Raw genomic sequence first — 14,162 nt, 5'->3', positions numbered from 1 at the left:
AACAAAAATATTTAATTTTTTTGTATCATCAAGGAAGATGAAACATACGTGATATGTCCATATATCACACTTTTCCCACATTTTGTTTTTCAAGCTTTTTAATAAGTTGGCAGTTAAACTTAACTTTAAAACCAATCATCCCTACTCTTATGACAAAGTCACGGAGCAGTTAATTTTACTTTATTCTTCAAATTGCATATGCACCAAACTGCAACACATTCTGTTAACATTGAAGTATGTTAACCTATGGTGGTTTTGTCGGGAATTACATTATTGGCCTCTGATAGTCTCTTTATTCGCAGTTCCTCATCCACCAGGCAGCATACCTGGCTTATTCTGCTGGTTCGGATCTTGAGAAAGAGACTCAAGTGCTGCTAGGAACTTCTATTATTTCATTAGGTAGACTTTGCCGTTTAAATTTGATGGTAATATAATATCATAATTAAGAAGGCGCCTTTGATGATAAATAACAAGAAAATGTGAAAAATATTATTAGTAAAGATCAGATAATTTCCCTGGAAAAGATCAATAAAAAGGCGAATTTATATGTAAGAAAATTCGAATCTTTTTTTTTTTTTTTACTTATTATATAAACAAAGATTTTATTTGATGTATTGACAGAGGGCTGTTTTGTTTACATTTTATACTTCATAATGGTTTAGTTTTATAAGGTTAACTGCATTGAATAGTAATCAAAAATTATAAGAGTGTTATTCAGATTTAGGAATACATTAAGAGAAGTGTAATACTTTCAGTTTAATTGCGTAATGTTGTTGACCGATGTAAGATGCCGGCACTTATTTACAGTCATCAATTACAACTTGCACATTTAAGGTGTGAAACGTACTTATGTAGTGCATGGCAAATGTACTAATTAGTAGTACCGTTGACTGGAATCTGGAATGAAAAGATTTTGTTTTATCATTGGAATTGTATTTAATTTTCAATGGATGAATATAATTTGAAAAGCACTAGTAAGTATTTTTTAAATGTTTGGCAGTAAGCTGTTATTTTCTTTTTCTGACTTTTCCTCAAGCCAAGAATTAAGATTAAAACTAATGAGTTTTAAATTTGTGACCTGGTCAATGAGCATGTTAACTGGTCCAAGATAAGGATGATACAACTTTTTAATAACGATTTAAAATTTGCTACATGAAATAACTCTTCCCATTATTTGAAAAAATAATGTGTTATAATAATAATAAGAGGGAAAAAACCCTTTTTCTATGACTGAAAATGCCATGAAAATATGATTTAAAACAATGTACAGAATAATGAATCTGAAATGAAAAACCATTTAAGTAAATTTTAAAATAAAATTTATCCTACTATAGAATAAAATGATAATGAAACAAATCCTTGTCAGTGTATAAATTAAATATGACATGGAAATTAAGCATAAATTAAAACCCTTTCACAACTCATATTCTTTGATACAATACTAATAATAAAAAAGAATTTTACATTGAAACACATAGCATAAAAATACTTTTACCAGTGAATGTGAGGATATAAGATTGTGTAAAATAGAATATGAAAAACCCTTTAGCAATGAACATATTACTACCTTTCAACAAAAAACAAGCACTTTGCAAGTACACAATTACAAAAATAAAAATACTCTTTAAGAAAGGTAAATGACTGCCAAGCTAATGAATGAAATAAAGATTACTTATCTATTATCTAACAGACTAAGCAGAAATTTAAAATAAAATAAAACTCTTTATTGAATAAAATAAAAAATACAGTGCAGAAAGTAAAAACTTTCAGATTAATCAAAATATAATCTGTTAAATAGTAAACAACTTCATGATATACCTTAACGTTTGATTTGGGCCTTGGCTAATTAACTTATTCATTTGTTACCTAAAAGGCTAACATTTGAAATAGTTCTTTTTAGTTTGTAATGTTATAAATTAAGCTAATCTCAAAACATTCCATACTTTTTTTTGTCATCCATTTTTCTAGCCTTATCTCCTGAGTCAACACGACTTACCTCTCAGTATCTTGTGATGGAGCAAATGCATAGTCATTATAGCTTGGTTAATAGAGCTAAAGGTTAGACAATTATTTTATTTATATTTCTACTAAAGATGCTTAGAAAAACAGCAGAAATCTTATAGCTTTTAGTAAATCATAACTGCCAAATTGGACTTCTATCTGAAGAGCATGCTATCCGTATTGCTCATATCAGTATCAGATTCTGACCAAAAGTTGCATTTACCAATTGGCTTCTGTCAGAAATTTGTATTTTTGGCAATCATAATTGCAGTCTACTTTGGTAGTAGAGATACGAAAGGACAGTACTGATGGTGCTACTATAGGTGGTGTATATCAATTATAGTTTATAGTGATACAGAAAAGTCAGTGCATTGTTTGTATGGAGTTTAACTAAAAAACTTTGTTGAAAAAAAATTTCCACATTTCAGGAGATTTTTTTAAAACGTATGGGAGATGAGGAGGTCAATCCTAATTTCTGTAGACTCCCAGAATTTCTGAAACTTGGCAGGCCAGCCAAATTGATTATACGAAGCCTTAGACTTCTAATTAAGAGGAGACTGGATGAGTATTATGAGGATTATAATTATGTATAGTAAAATAAGATTTTAAATGTTATTTGATATAGGCTGTATATGGAAAGTGGGATAGCCTAGATAGCCTGTATATATGTATTTTATAGATTAGGAAATTACATGAAGAATTTAAAGTTTTTTTTGCCAAAAATTGTAATAGTAGTCTAGAAATCATGTAGATATTGATACACAAAATTAAAAGTTTAAACAATTACCTGAGGGATAAGTAGTAAACACTTCTGATTTCACTGTGCTTTTTAATGACTTTAGGATGAGAGGACCAAAGTTTGAAATTAATTTAAGAATAGCTGATATACAATTATTACAGTTTAATTTTTCATAGAGTGTGATTGCCTTATGGAATGAGTTGTCATTGGTGATTTCCTGAAAAATAAATGGTAGGTTTAAATTTTAAGTGTGGATGTGCAAGGATAGCCATAAAGGACCAAGTAATTTCCTGTTTTCTATATCTTCTAGAATATAAAGCTAAGTTTGTGTCTGTCTGTTAGCACCTGTCAACCATCTGTTCTTTATACATTTCCACATTTCTTGATTAATCAGCACTCAAATTGACAGGATGATGCAAAAAAGATTATGAAGGGGGCTTGTCCTTTTAAAATTTTACATTAATATAGTTCTTAAAAATAGCATGTCTTCTTTTCAGTATTGGAACTTTTGTGCATTTTTGTTCTATTTTTAATGTTTATTATACTAAGGAGAAAATATAGAAGCATAATTCCTATCCTTTGTTAGAAACAAGTTTTTATTTCACTCCAGCTAGTGGAATATATTTAAAAAGTCATATGGAGAGTCGTTCATGACATACTTCTGATATAGTACATTACCTTCACTCATGTAAATAACTATAGCTATTCTCATTCAGTGCTGCCCTCTATATGCCAAAAATTTGTTGTGATGCCACAAGTTGTAGACCTCCCACATATGGAATTAAATTATTCTATTGTGTCTTGCATGCAAATCATCATGCAACAACCCTCTACCAATAGTAGACAAAGATTACGACAAACTCTTTTGAAGCATATTACTCCCTCTGTTCAATTCTCCCAAGCTGTCACTTCTCATTTGGCAATACTTGTGTTCTAACATTTAGTTTGTGCTCTCTTTAGCTGTTTTATTTTAATTTTTTGTGTATTTTTTATTAATATTCCTCAACAAGTTTACAATAGTGATATATGTAACTTTTTGAGTTTTTCCAAAGTAGAATTATTTTATATTTCTCTAGTTGAATTTTACAAGTTTTGTTAGTTTAGTTGATACTCGTAGTTGAGTTCAGGCTAGAAATAAGGTTTAGTTGTACCCTTTCTCCTATACCCTTTATTCTAGGGGTCTTTGTTATTTTAGGATTATCTATAATTCATCTGACTGAGATATCGGTCATTTGTTTAACTATATTGTTATTCTTTTGTACATTATATCTTATACAAAGGTTATTGTTCATATACACTTATTGTATTTCATAAATTTGTGTTTATTTCTTTTTCATTAAGATTATTTTAGAGCATAGTGATATCCTTTGTCCTGCACTGTTTAATTAGGCTTAACATGTGTTTGGTATTTTTGGTTAACTTGTAGTTCTGCGTGAGGATTATTGCTAATTACGTTAAATATCTTGTCAATGTTAGGATAGGCTTGACAAATGTTTGTTTATTTTTACCATTCATTTTGTTTAATTTGTAATTTATACATTTTACCCCTAAATTTGTTTGGGTGGGTTACTGTTGGATAGGGTTCACTCTACCTGCTCCCAGTGTTACTTGCCTTCTTTCTATAATAACTGAACACATTTTAGGTTGCCCACCTTATTGATTGCATTCCAGACCTCTACTACAGAATCTGTTTGGCCTATCCTAGATTTTGTTGTTTGTTTTGGATTTCATTTCACAATATATTCCCTTCTCCTGACATTGTTTCTTTATGATATTTTCTCTTTTGAGATTGGATACTTGAAAACCTCATCATATACAGGCTTTATTCTTTTTGTCTTAGCCTACCATTAAGCAGATTTTCTTCTTAGTGTTATGTCCTTTTGATCTATTACTGCTGTCCATTTTTTCAAACTTCTAGTTTTCTGTTTCATTTTACCCTATATACTCTCCAAGTGATAATATTTACTTTCTACTTCCTTTATTAGGTGTTCTAACAATATTTAGGGATATTTATATGATGGCTCCTCTTTCTTCCCTCCTAGATTGCATTGTTTGCTATCTTCTATTCTTTCCCTCCACACATGGCTCTTCTTTCCTCTTGGGAACTTTCTGAGTGGGACATTACCATTAGGGACTTAAGATCAGTGTTTTATCTCCACCAGTACATTTTGAGGTTTTTCATGTACATTTAGCATTATGTGGTAAATCTGCCATGCTATATTAAATGTTTTTTGTTTCAATCCTAGATATTGTCATCTTTATTCTTTTACGTGTCCAGCAATTTTCCATTTTTATACCTGCCCTACTTGTGGGTGTACTCCATTTGTCTTCTATGCTCAATGTTGTTTGGATTCTGGATCAGTGGGTTTCACTTCAGTCACATCTTTCCCGTTTTTTGTAGTGTAGTTTTTTATCCTATTTTGGTTTGATATTTCTGCATGTTGGGAAAAGCTCACATTACACATTCTTATTTGTCATATTTTGGGCCATTATTTTATGTTACTTCACCATGTGATTTGGTCCTACTTTTATAGCTTGCCCTTTGGACTCATCTGGTACTATGTGTCTTTTGTGGGGTGGTCTGCATTTTGCCCAAATTCCACTTTATGGGGATGATTTTACCTACACTATTCATTGGAAGTATAGCTTTGATTAGCTACTTTCAAATAGAGGTAGTCTTCATGTACTCGTATATTCTTTTGACAGTTAGCTAGGACACTTGGATTTTCCAATTGGATGTGTTTTCCCTGTTCTATACCTCACTTTCTCATCTTTTGAAGATGAGTATTTTTACATGCCTCTCTAATGGGATCATCTATTAATTTTCCTCTTAATTTTCTTCCCTCTTCTCCAATATAAGTTGATAGATTTTCAAGTTTTCCACATCTTTCCCCTCTTCTGGATTGTTTCTCTTCCTTGTCTGTAGAAGGCTTCAAGATTATAGGGTCCAAGCAAACAATCTTATTCCCTTCACAACCCCCTCAGTGTGGATTTCTGTACGTGGTGAGGGGACCTCCCAGGGAAGGTTCTGTTCTATCTGGTTACCTTCTCTGGGATCTAAACATCCACCCACGTGTTTGCCGTGCGTGGCACCCGTGAAGGGGAGGAGAGGATCCTGGTGGTTGAGGGGTCCAACCCTAACACACCACTTTGGCCTCGAATTCCTGTAGACGAGCAGCCTTTGGGTGGCCCCCCTTGGGTCAATCGGCTGGTCCACTTGGGCTAGAGTCAACCAAGTACCAGTGTTGGAAGTTCTCAACACAGTGTTGTGGACATTGTGCCTGATGCTGGTGTTTGGGTATAGTGCTCACGAAACCCTGGCGTTGCTGCATTGTCCTTGCGTGACTTTTTAGTGCATCCCCTTGTAGGGCTCCATGGTGGGTGGGGTCAGTGGGTACCGAAATTTTTTCCTTTTCCTATGGATCCTCTAAAAAATTTAAATAAAATTGTAAAAAAACAGTCAATGGGTAAGCGACCACGCCTTGAATACTCAGAACAGCAATCTTCAACATCAGTAACACACGCACCTCATTTTCTTATATTACATTCTCTTCGGAAAACCTTTAGGGCAAATGTCCCCTTTTTTTATTCAAAAGGGACTAGAGGGACTTGCTGGCTCTCCAAAATCAGTAAAGAAACTTCGATCTGGTGACATATTGGTTGAAACATCCACATCCCAACACAGTGAACTCCTCTTGAATTCAAAGGCAATTGGGGATATACCTATTGAGGTTACACCCCATGGTACCTTGAATTCTTCACGAGGAGTTATTGTTGAAAGGGATTTGAAGAACATTCCCGAGTCAGAGATTCTCGCTGGTCTCTCCACTCAAGGAGTTTCTGCAGTGAGGCGATCTCCACTCGCAAAGATGGAATTACACTGCCAACAAATACCCTCGTTTTAACATTTACTTCACCACGTGCACCTGCCACCATCAAGGCAGGTTATCTCATTTGCAGGGTTCAGCCATACATACCAAACCCTCTTCGATGTTTCCAATGTCAGAGATTCGGCCACTCAAAGACATCCTGTCGTGGTTCCCTGACATGTGCTCGTTGTGGAGGCAAGGACCACGATGCCTATGACTGTGACATGAACCCACAATGCGTAAACTCCAATGGTTCTCACCCCTCTTACTTTCATTCTTGCCCAAAATGGTTGGAGGAAAAAGAGGTGCAGCGTTTGAAAACGACACATAACATTAGTTATCCTGAGGCTCGAAATTGCTGTCCACAACTCCATCTCGACATATGCTGCTGCACTTCATTCCACAACTACAGTGGGAGTGCAGACAGATCTCTGTGCCTCCAAGAGAATCGTTTTCAAAACAAATGAAAAGCCTTTTGACCTCCGTGGTTAAAAAGGTTGATGAATCGACTTCCACACCTATCTCTGTTCCTCCCATACCTTCCACCAAACTTCAAGATCCACGTCCTTCAGTTTCAAATACAGGCATTTCTTCTGATACATCTTTTTCTCCCACCACAAGAGACAAAACAATTATTCGTTCGCGTCTTCAGTCACTGGATTCCTCTTCCAATAACAAAAACCTGCCCACCCGACACAGAGCAGGATCCATGGAGGTTGATAGACCTCCTCCGACTAAAGACAGTAAAGAAAAAAGACGTGGTCGTAAACCGAAGGGTTCTCCAGCCACTTCACCTACCCGTTCTTAAAAATGGCCACCTTGATACAATGGAACTGTCGAGATTTACGTTCTAATCTGGATGATATCAAAACGCTGATTGCTTCCTACCATCCTGTTTGTCTTTCTTTACAAGAAACATTTCTCAAAACTGCTGATACTGTCTCCATTCGGCAGTTTTCTCTGTACAGAAATGACAGGTTGTGTGATGGTCGAGTACATGGAGGGGTGGCACTGTTGGTTGATCAACACGTGCCCACCCTGTCTTTGTCACTCAACACACCCTTGGAGGCTGTAGCCATCCGTGTTTCCTTGGGTCATACCATCACTGTTTGTTCTCTGTACCTGTACCCTGGAGAGACAAATGATCAATCAGATCTTGATGCTCTCGTTGAACAGTTGCCATCTCCATTTTAATCCTAGGGATTTTAATGGACATCATCCCTCTGGGAAGTGCTATTATTGATGGAGGGGCCGATCTGTAGAGCGGATGCTCTCTGATCACAAACTTTCTCTTTCAATACTGGTTCTTCCACTTACTTTCATGCACCTAGTCAGTCCTTTACCGCTATTGATCTCTCAGTTTGCTCCCCTTCATTATTCTCCCATTTTTCATGGAGGGTTGACAGTAATCCACTAGGCAGTGATCATTTTCCGATCCTTTTGAGAGAGACTGGCCGTGGTCGATGCCACCCTACCCGCGCGTCCCCGTGGAAGCTGGATCAGGCAGACTGGTCCACTTTCACTGCTCTCACAGAACTTGATCCTGCCATCGAATCAGCCATCAATAGACGACTGTGTAGCAGCGGTAACTGAATGTATTACACATGCAGCTGCTCAGTGTATTCCTAAAACCTCGACACGTTTTCCACGATATCCTCGTCCATGGTGGAATCCTGCTTGCCACTTAGCACGGAAGGCTCAAAAGCGGGCCTGGGATACTTTTCGTAGATATCCCACTCTTTCAAACCGGGTTGCTTTCCAACGGGCCTGTGCACATGCTAGGTGGGTAAGACGTCACAGCCAGAAGGAATCTTGGATTAAGTTCACAACCAGTATATCTTCTACCACCAGTTCCAAGATCATATGGGACAGGATTCAAAGGTTAATGGACACTACAATTCTATCCCCTCTCGATCTTACTCTCTGATGGTCAGGAGGTAACTGATGTTCGAACATCGCTAACACTCTAGGTGAAAGCTTTTGCCGGGTATCTAGCACTTCTGCTTGTTCCTCCACCTTCCTGGCCATCAAGACTCAGGCAGAGCGATCACCTCTTTCCTTTCCAACTGACTGTTTCTTTGACTATAATTGTCCCTTTACCCTGGTGGAACTAAAAATGGCCCTTCATCGGTCTGCCAGTACGTCTGTTGGACCTGATGATATTCATTATGACATGCTGCACCATCTATCTCCTGCTTCTCTTGATGTCCTTCTGATTGTTTTCAACCGGATCTGGCAGGAGAATGTTTTTCCTGATGCTTGGCCAGGCTATTATTTTACCTTTCTAAGCCAGGGAAAGATACCAAGATTCCTTCAAACTACCGTACAATTGCTTTGACGAGCTGTCTCTGTAAGACATTAGAAAGGATGGTTAATGCTCGTCTTGTTTGGTTCCTTGAATCAAACAACCTCCTCTCGCCCACCCAGTGTGAGTTCCGTCGACAGCACTCCACCACAGACCACCTAATTCGTCTTGAAACATCTATGAGAGAAGCCTTTCTCAACCGACAACATCTTGTATCAATATTCTTTGACATAGAGAAAGCTTACGACACAACATGGAGGTATGGCATTTTGCGAGACCTCCATACATATGGGTTACGTGGCCATCTACCCATGTTTATTAAAAAATTTTTAATGGACAGGAGATTCCAAGTTCGTGTGGGTTCGACACTTTCCCGTTCTTTTGTACAGGAACTTGGAGTCCCTCAAGGCTGTGTATTGAGTGTTACACTTTTCAGTATAAAGATAAATGCCATCACTGAACAACTCCCTCTCACTGTTGCAAATGGGCTGTATGTCGACGACTTTCACATCTCATGTCAGTCATCAAACATGAGATATATTGAGCGGCAACTACAAACCGCCCTCATTTGTGTACAGAAGTGGACTCTGGCGAACGGCTTTAATTTCTCTCTCTCCAACACTGTATGCCTGCACTTTTGCTGTCGACGGGGTATTCACCCTGATCCTGAACTTCATATCGGTGAAGTTTTGCTGCCAGTGGTCCCGAGACCAAGTTCTTGGGGCTTATCTTTGATCGTAAACTGACCTTTATACCACACTTAAAGCAGCTTGGTCAAATGCACAAGAGCACTGAACATCCTCCGTGTTCTCTCTTCTACCAGTTGGGGGGCAGATCGCTGTTCAATGTTAAAGGTATATCGTGCTCTTATTAGATCGAAACTCGATTATGGATCAATGGTCTATGGCTCTGCCAGACCCTTGGCCTTAAAGATGCTGGACCCCATTCATCACCAAGGACTTCGACTCTGCACTGGGGCTTTCCGTACCTCTCCAGTTCAAAGTATATACATTGAATCTCATGAACCTTCTCTACACCTTTGCCGTTTGCAACTATCTTTACAATATACTTCGAAACTTCATTCCTTACCAAAGCATCTCATCTGGAAATGTGTTTTCCTTCCTCGGTGGGCAGTACTTTTTCAGAACAGACGATCTGTCATTGCTCCGTTTGGCCTTCGCATCCGGGAGCAATTGGATGAATTGGGTCTGTCCTTGTATAACATTGCAGATTCCACAGGTCGGCCCATCCCACCATGGCTTATTACAGCCCCCAAATGTGACCTTCCTTTCAGTCACCTAAAAAAGGCAGATACTCCAGATTGGAAGTACCGTCTTTTATTCAATGAATATCTTTCGAACAATCATTCAGTTCCCATTTATACAGATGGTTCCGAATCAGGTAATTCAGTGGGCTCTGCTATGGTTTGCTATGGGTCAGTAGTTGCGTGCAGAATCCCTTCTACAGCTTCTGTGTTCACTGCTGAACTGTATGCCATATCTCTTGCCCTGGATCATATTGCAGCTGAGCAGTACTCCAACTGCACTATTTATACTGATTTGCTTAGTTCTATACTTGCCTTGGAATCGCTACATGTTAGCTCACATCCTATTCTTGCTGATATTCGAAACCGACTGGCCCATTTCTCATTAGCAGCTACTTCAATCCAGTTTTTCTGGATACCAGGCCATGTTGGTATTTGCAGGAACGAGCTTGCAGACATGGCAGCTAAATATGTCTGCTTCAGCACCATCACTCCTATGCCTATTCCATACATGGACTATGGTGTTGTCTTCAAGGCTCGGCTCCGTGCCAGCTGGCAGTCCACTTGGAATGAGCAACGTGACAACAAACTTTTTCAAATCAAACCCAAAATTGCACTTTGGCCATCTAGCTTCCGTAAAGTTCGGAAGGAGAAAGTTGTTCTCACTAGGCTACGCATTGGTCACAGTTTTTTAACTCATCATTTTCTTTTATCTGGAACTGATGCACCAATGTGTAGTTTGTGTAACACTCAAATCACTATCAGCCACGTTTTACTTTCTTGCAATCGTTACAATTCTCAACGACGGCAATATTTTAAACATATTTTTTCCCAGGGTTAATCTGTAACATTGGACAGAGTTATTGGTGATGGTGACTCTGTCCACCTTGATAATGTTTTTAATTTTTTGTCTCCTGTGGTATATTCCTCCACATAAAGTGTTTGAATTTTTTATTTATTCCCAATTAATTCTCTCTCTTGCTTTTGTCCTCTAGTTCATCATCTCTTGCCATGGCTGTTGATATGTTCACACAGGATTATATCTAGTTTTTCATATTAGTTTTTCTCCTTCCATCAGTTTTTTTTTCCCAAAATGTTTGGTCATTCATGTCAGTATAGTTTGGGCCTTTCTAGCTGATTTCCTGGCTGAGACAAATCTGAATTTCTTTGCTGGCCCAGTTGTTTTTTTTTTTGTTATGATCATTTTGTTTTACCTCCAATTTATGGCTCATGTGGTATACTCCTTTCAACTTATCCATTTCTTACCATCTTCCAAATTTTCTTCTTGATTAGTTTCAGATGATCGTGTAAGTTCAGTGCATGCTTTGGGTTGCTTCATTGATTTCAAGGTTTTTCAATTGAGTCCATCTCCCATGGAACTGCTCCTCCAATTTTCTGTCCATATATGGGATATCTTTTTACAGTGGGAAGAGAATATACCTGGTACAGAAGTAGAATAGTTTTCCACATATGATCTGTGACTCTGAAGGTTTCTTTGGGAGTGTCCTTTGAACACTTTTGAAAAATGCTTCTTTCTTTCCCTCACACTAGTTCTTTCACCTGTTCAAAATGGGATTGTAGCTATTTATATGAGAAGAGGTGATGTACCATATCAGAAGTTATAATTTTCTTGCACTGAATGTGTTTCCAATAGGTACTTATCTTCACTCTTCTTCCTCTCTAAAAACTGGTGTTTCCATTTTCACTTGAAGTGATAGTTTGGTGAAATTGAATAGAGGGAGTTGCATTCATCAAGGGTTGTCACATAATGAATTGTATGCAAGACAAATTGGAATAAGTCAATACCAGATATGGGAGATCCAAGACTTGTAGCATGGACAACACTTTTTTTTTTTTTGGCACATGGAGGGCAGCACTAAATGAGCATATCTGTTTATCTGAAGGGTGGTAAATACCTGTCAGAATTACATTTTTAATATAAGAAAATTATCACTTTCACTGATAAGAGATGTGTTGCATTCATGATTCAGTTACTTATGTAACCATAAAAAAATAGATTGAAATACTTTTTCAGATATAATTATTTACTGGATTTCATTTAGTTATTCTAAAGACAGGGTGTTGTATGTGTGATTTAAATGATCAGCAAAATGATAAGAGCTGTTTCTTGATTCCCACAAACAGCGTTCTCATAATATAAACAATACTATTAATTTCTTTAATAGTACTCTAAAAAAGCATATAAGCAGTTTCTGATATATATCAATGATATATTTTAAATTTATTTCCTAATCAGTAATCTAAATTCTTAGTAATGGTATGATTTATTAAAATGTTTTGTGAAAAAGCATTTTAATCTCTAATTTTGCAGTTTATCATTTAATTTTTTTTATGTATTAATAAATAATTACATAACTTCAATACAGTGTCATTTCAGACAATGTGAAGAATTAAGGTTTACCACATACTGTTTGTGAATTCTTTAATTAATTAATGCATATGAATAATGTTAACCATAATAAATGGAAGAATTCTACATTTTGTTTGCAAAAATAATATATATAATAATAATAATATATATTAATGCAAAGAAAAGTCTTTGAAATTTCCTCTTTTTTGTTAATTTTCAGCATCTGTTGATAATACTCCTCCAAAATCAATGCAAAGCTATATTGGCAGTAAGTATGTGTATTCATGTTACTTAGTTTTTAAGTGTAAGTTTTTGAAACTAAGTTTAGTCTCAATGCAACTTCAGTGACATATATCTAAGCTGTTAATTTATATACAGTGAACAGCATTGAAGTTGTATCTCTTTTATATGAAGCATAATGTATTAAACTTATTGTGTTTGGTTTGTTCATTTTATTTAAGAAATTATTTTGAGTTGCTTGGATGGGTTATTGTAATGTGAATAGAGTTTGGCAGTTACTGTAATTTGCTAATCAGTTGATTATTGGGCTCATTAAACAGCTCATTCAAATGATTATTTTCATGACACTTGGATGGTTGGAATATTCAAAAATAGCAATAATTAGAACCACTAATTTTGCTTTCTTGAATGTTTTGTGACTTTAATAAATTTATTCATAATTTTGTTTAATTGGTTATTTCTAACCTGGATCAGTGTAGTCAATTCTCATAGGCTGTTGATTTATTCATCCCACTGTACTTTTGACATGTTTTTGTTGAATAAAAGGAAGGCTAAACTTATGGACATGATAGATGTTTTTAAAAGGTTTGCAATCCATAAATCCAAATGATGTTTGTCAATGATAAGGCTAGGGGACACAAGTTTAGGACAATGTAAGCTCAGATACCACTCTAGTTGGGTTACTTTCTTTATAAAGTTATTGATCTGTGAAGAGGTTTGATAGAAGATATAATGTTGAAGAAGGGTAACCCTATTGCAGTTGGTCACTTGTCAAAGGCCATGTCAATGCATTTTTGTTGGCTTGCATTCAAACTTTTATTGAACTACTATTTTATGAATTAATGTCCGTAAATTTGGTATCAAATTGTATATTATAATTCAAATGTTAGTATTATATATTAGTTAATTTCTTAATTTAAAAGTAACCGTTACAAGAACACACACCTTTATATTGATTTTTGTGTTTTGTGTGGTATGTTGATTGCAGCACTGTTTCAAATTAGATGTTTGTGATGTCAAAATACTAAGTATGTAGTTTCATATGAATTAGGAACTCAGATTATTGATATTGACAAGTTAGAATAAAATAAGAACCTTATATCTTTTCTATTTGTTGAGATATGGCTTATGTACTGAATCAAACACAGTGGCCATGCTTATCTCTTTCCATTTTGATATGTGAACAGCCAACTGAAAACTCATAATGACCAATTAGTTACTTTCTCGTTCATTTTAAAGGGCTTGGAAGTCATCTCATTCATTCAAATCAGCAATAAAGGTTGCATCTTTAGTCTGTTCAGAATTGCATATTTTTTGAGACAAAATACAGATTAGTTGCTAAGCTTGATAAATTATAGTGGAATTCTGTGGTA

At 36.2% G+C, this 14,162-nt stretch overlaps 1 protein-coding gene across 3 annotated transcripts in view; it reads left to right on the top strand.

Moving 5' to 3' along the window:
- Positions 1-629: 629 nt before the first annotated feature.
- LOC143248960 (spermatogenesis-associated protein 7 homolog) overlaps positions 630-14,162 on the top strand; it is a 74,829-nt gene continuing 61,296 nt past the window's right edge. For 2 of the 3 annotated variants that reach the window (XM_076498012.1, XM_076498010.1), the window contains exons 1-3: positions 630-974; positions 1,969-2,058; positions 12,770-12,817. In XM_076498012.1, coding sequence (XP_076354127.1) covers positions 947-974; positions 1,969-2,058; positions 12,770-12,817 — 166 coding nt within the window. In that variant the 5' untranslated portion in view covers positions 630-946. Of the gene's footprint in view, positions 975-1,968; positions 2,059-2,429; positions 2,589-12,769; positions 12,818-14,162 lie in introns of those variants that run through there. The other variant, XM_076498011.1, reaches the window with a different exon arrangement.

Source organism: Tachypleus tridentatus, chromosome 4 (genome assembly GCF_004210375.1).
Source record: "Tachypleus tridentatus isolate NWPU-2018 chromosome 4, ASM421037v1, whole genome shotgun sequence".
NCBI lineage: Eukaryota > Metazoa > Arthropoda > Merostomata > Xiphosura > Limulidae > Tachypleus > Tachypleus tridentatus.
The sequence above is the reverse complement of the archived record's forward strand: the minus strand, read 5'-3'. Positions and strand labels throughout refer to the sequence as shown.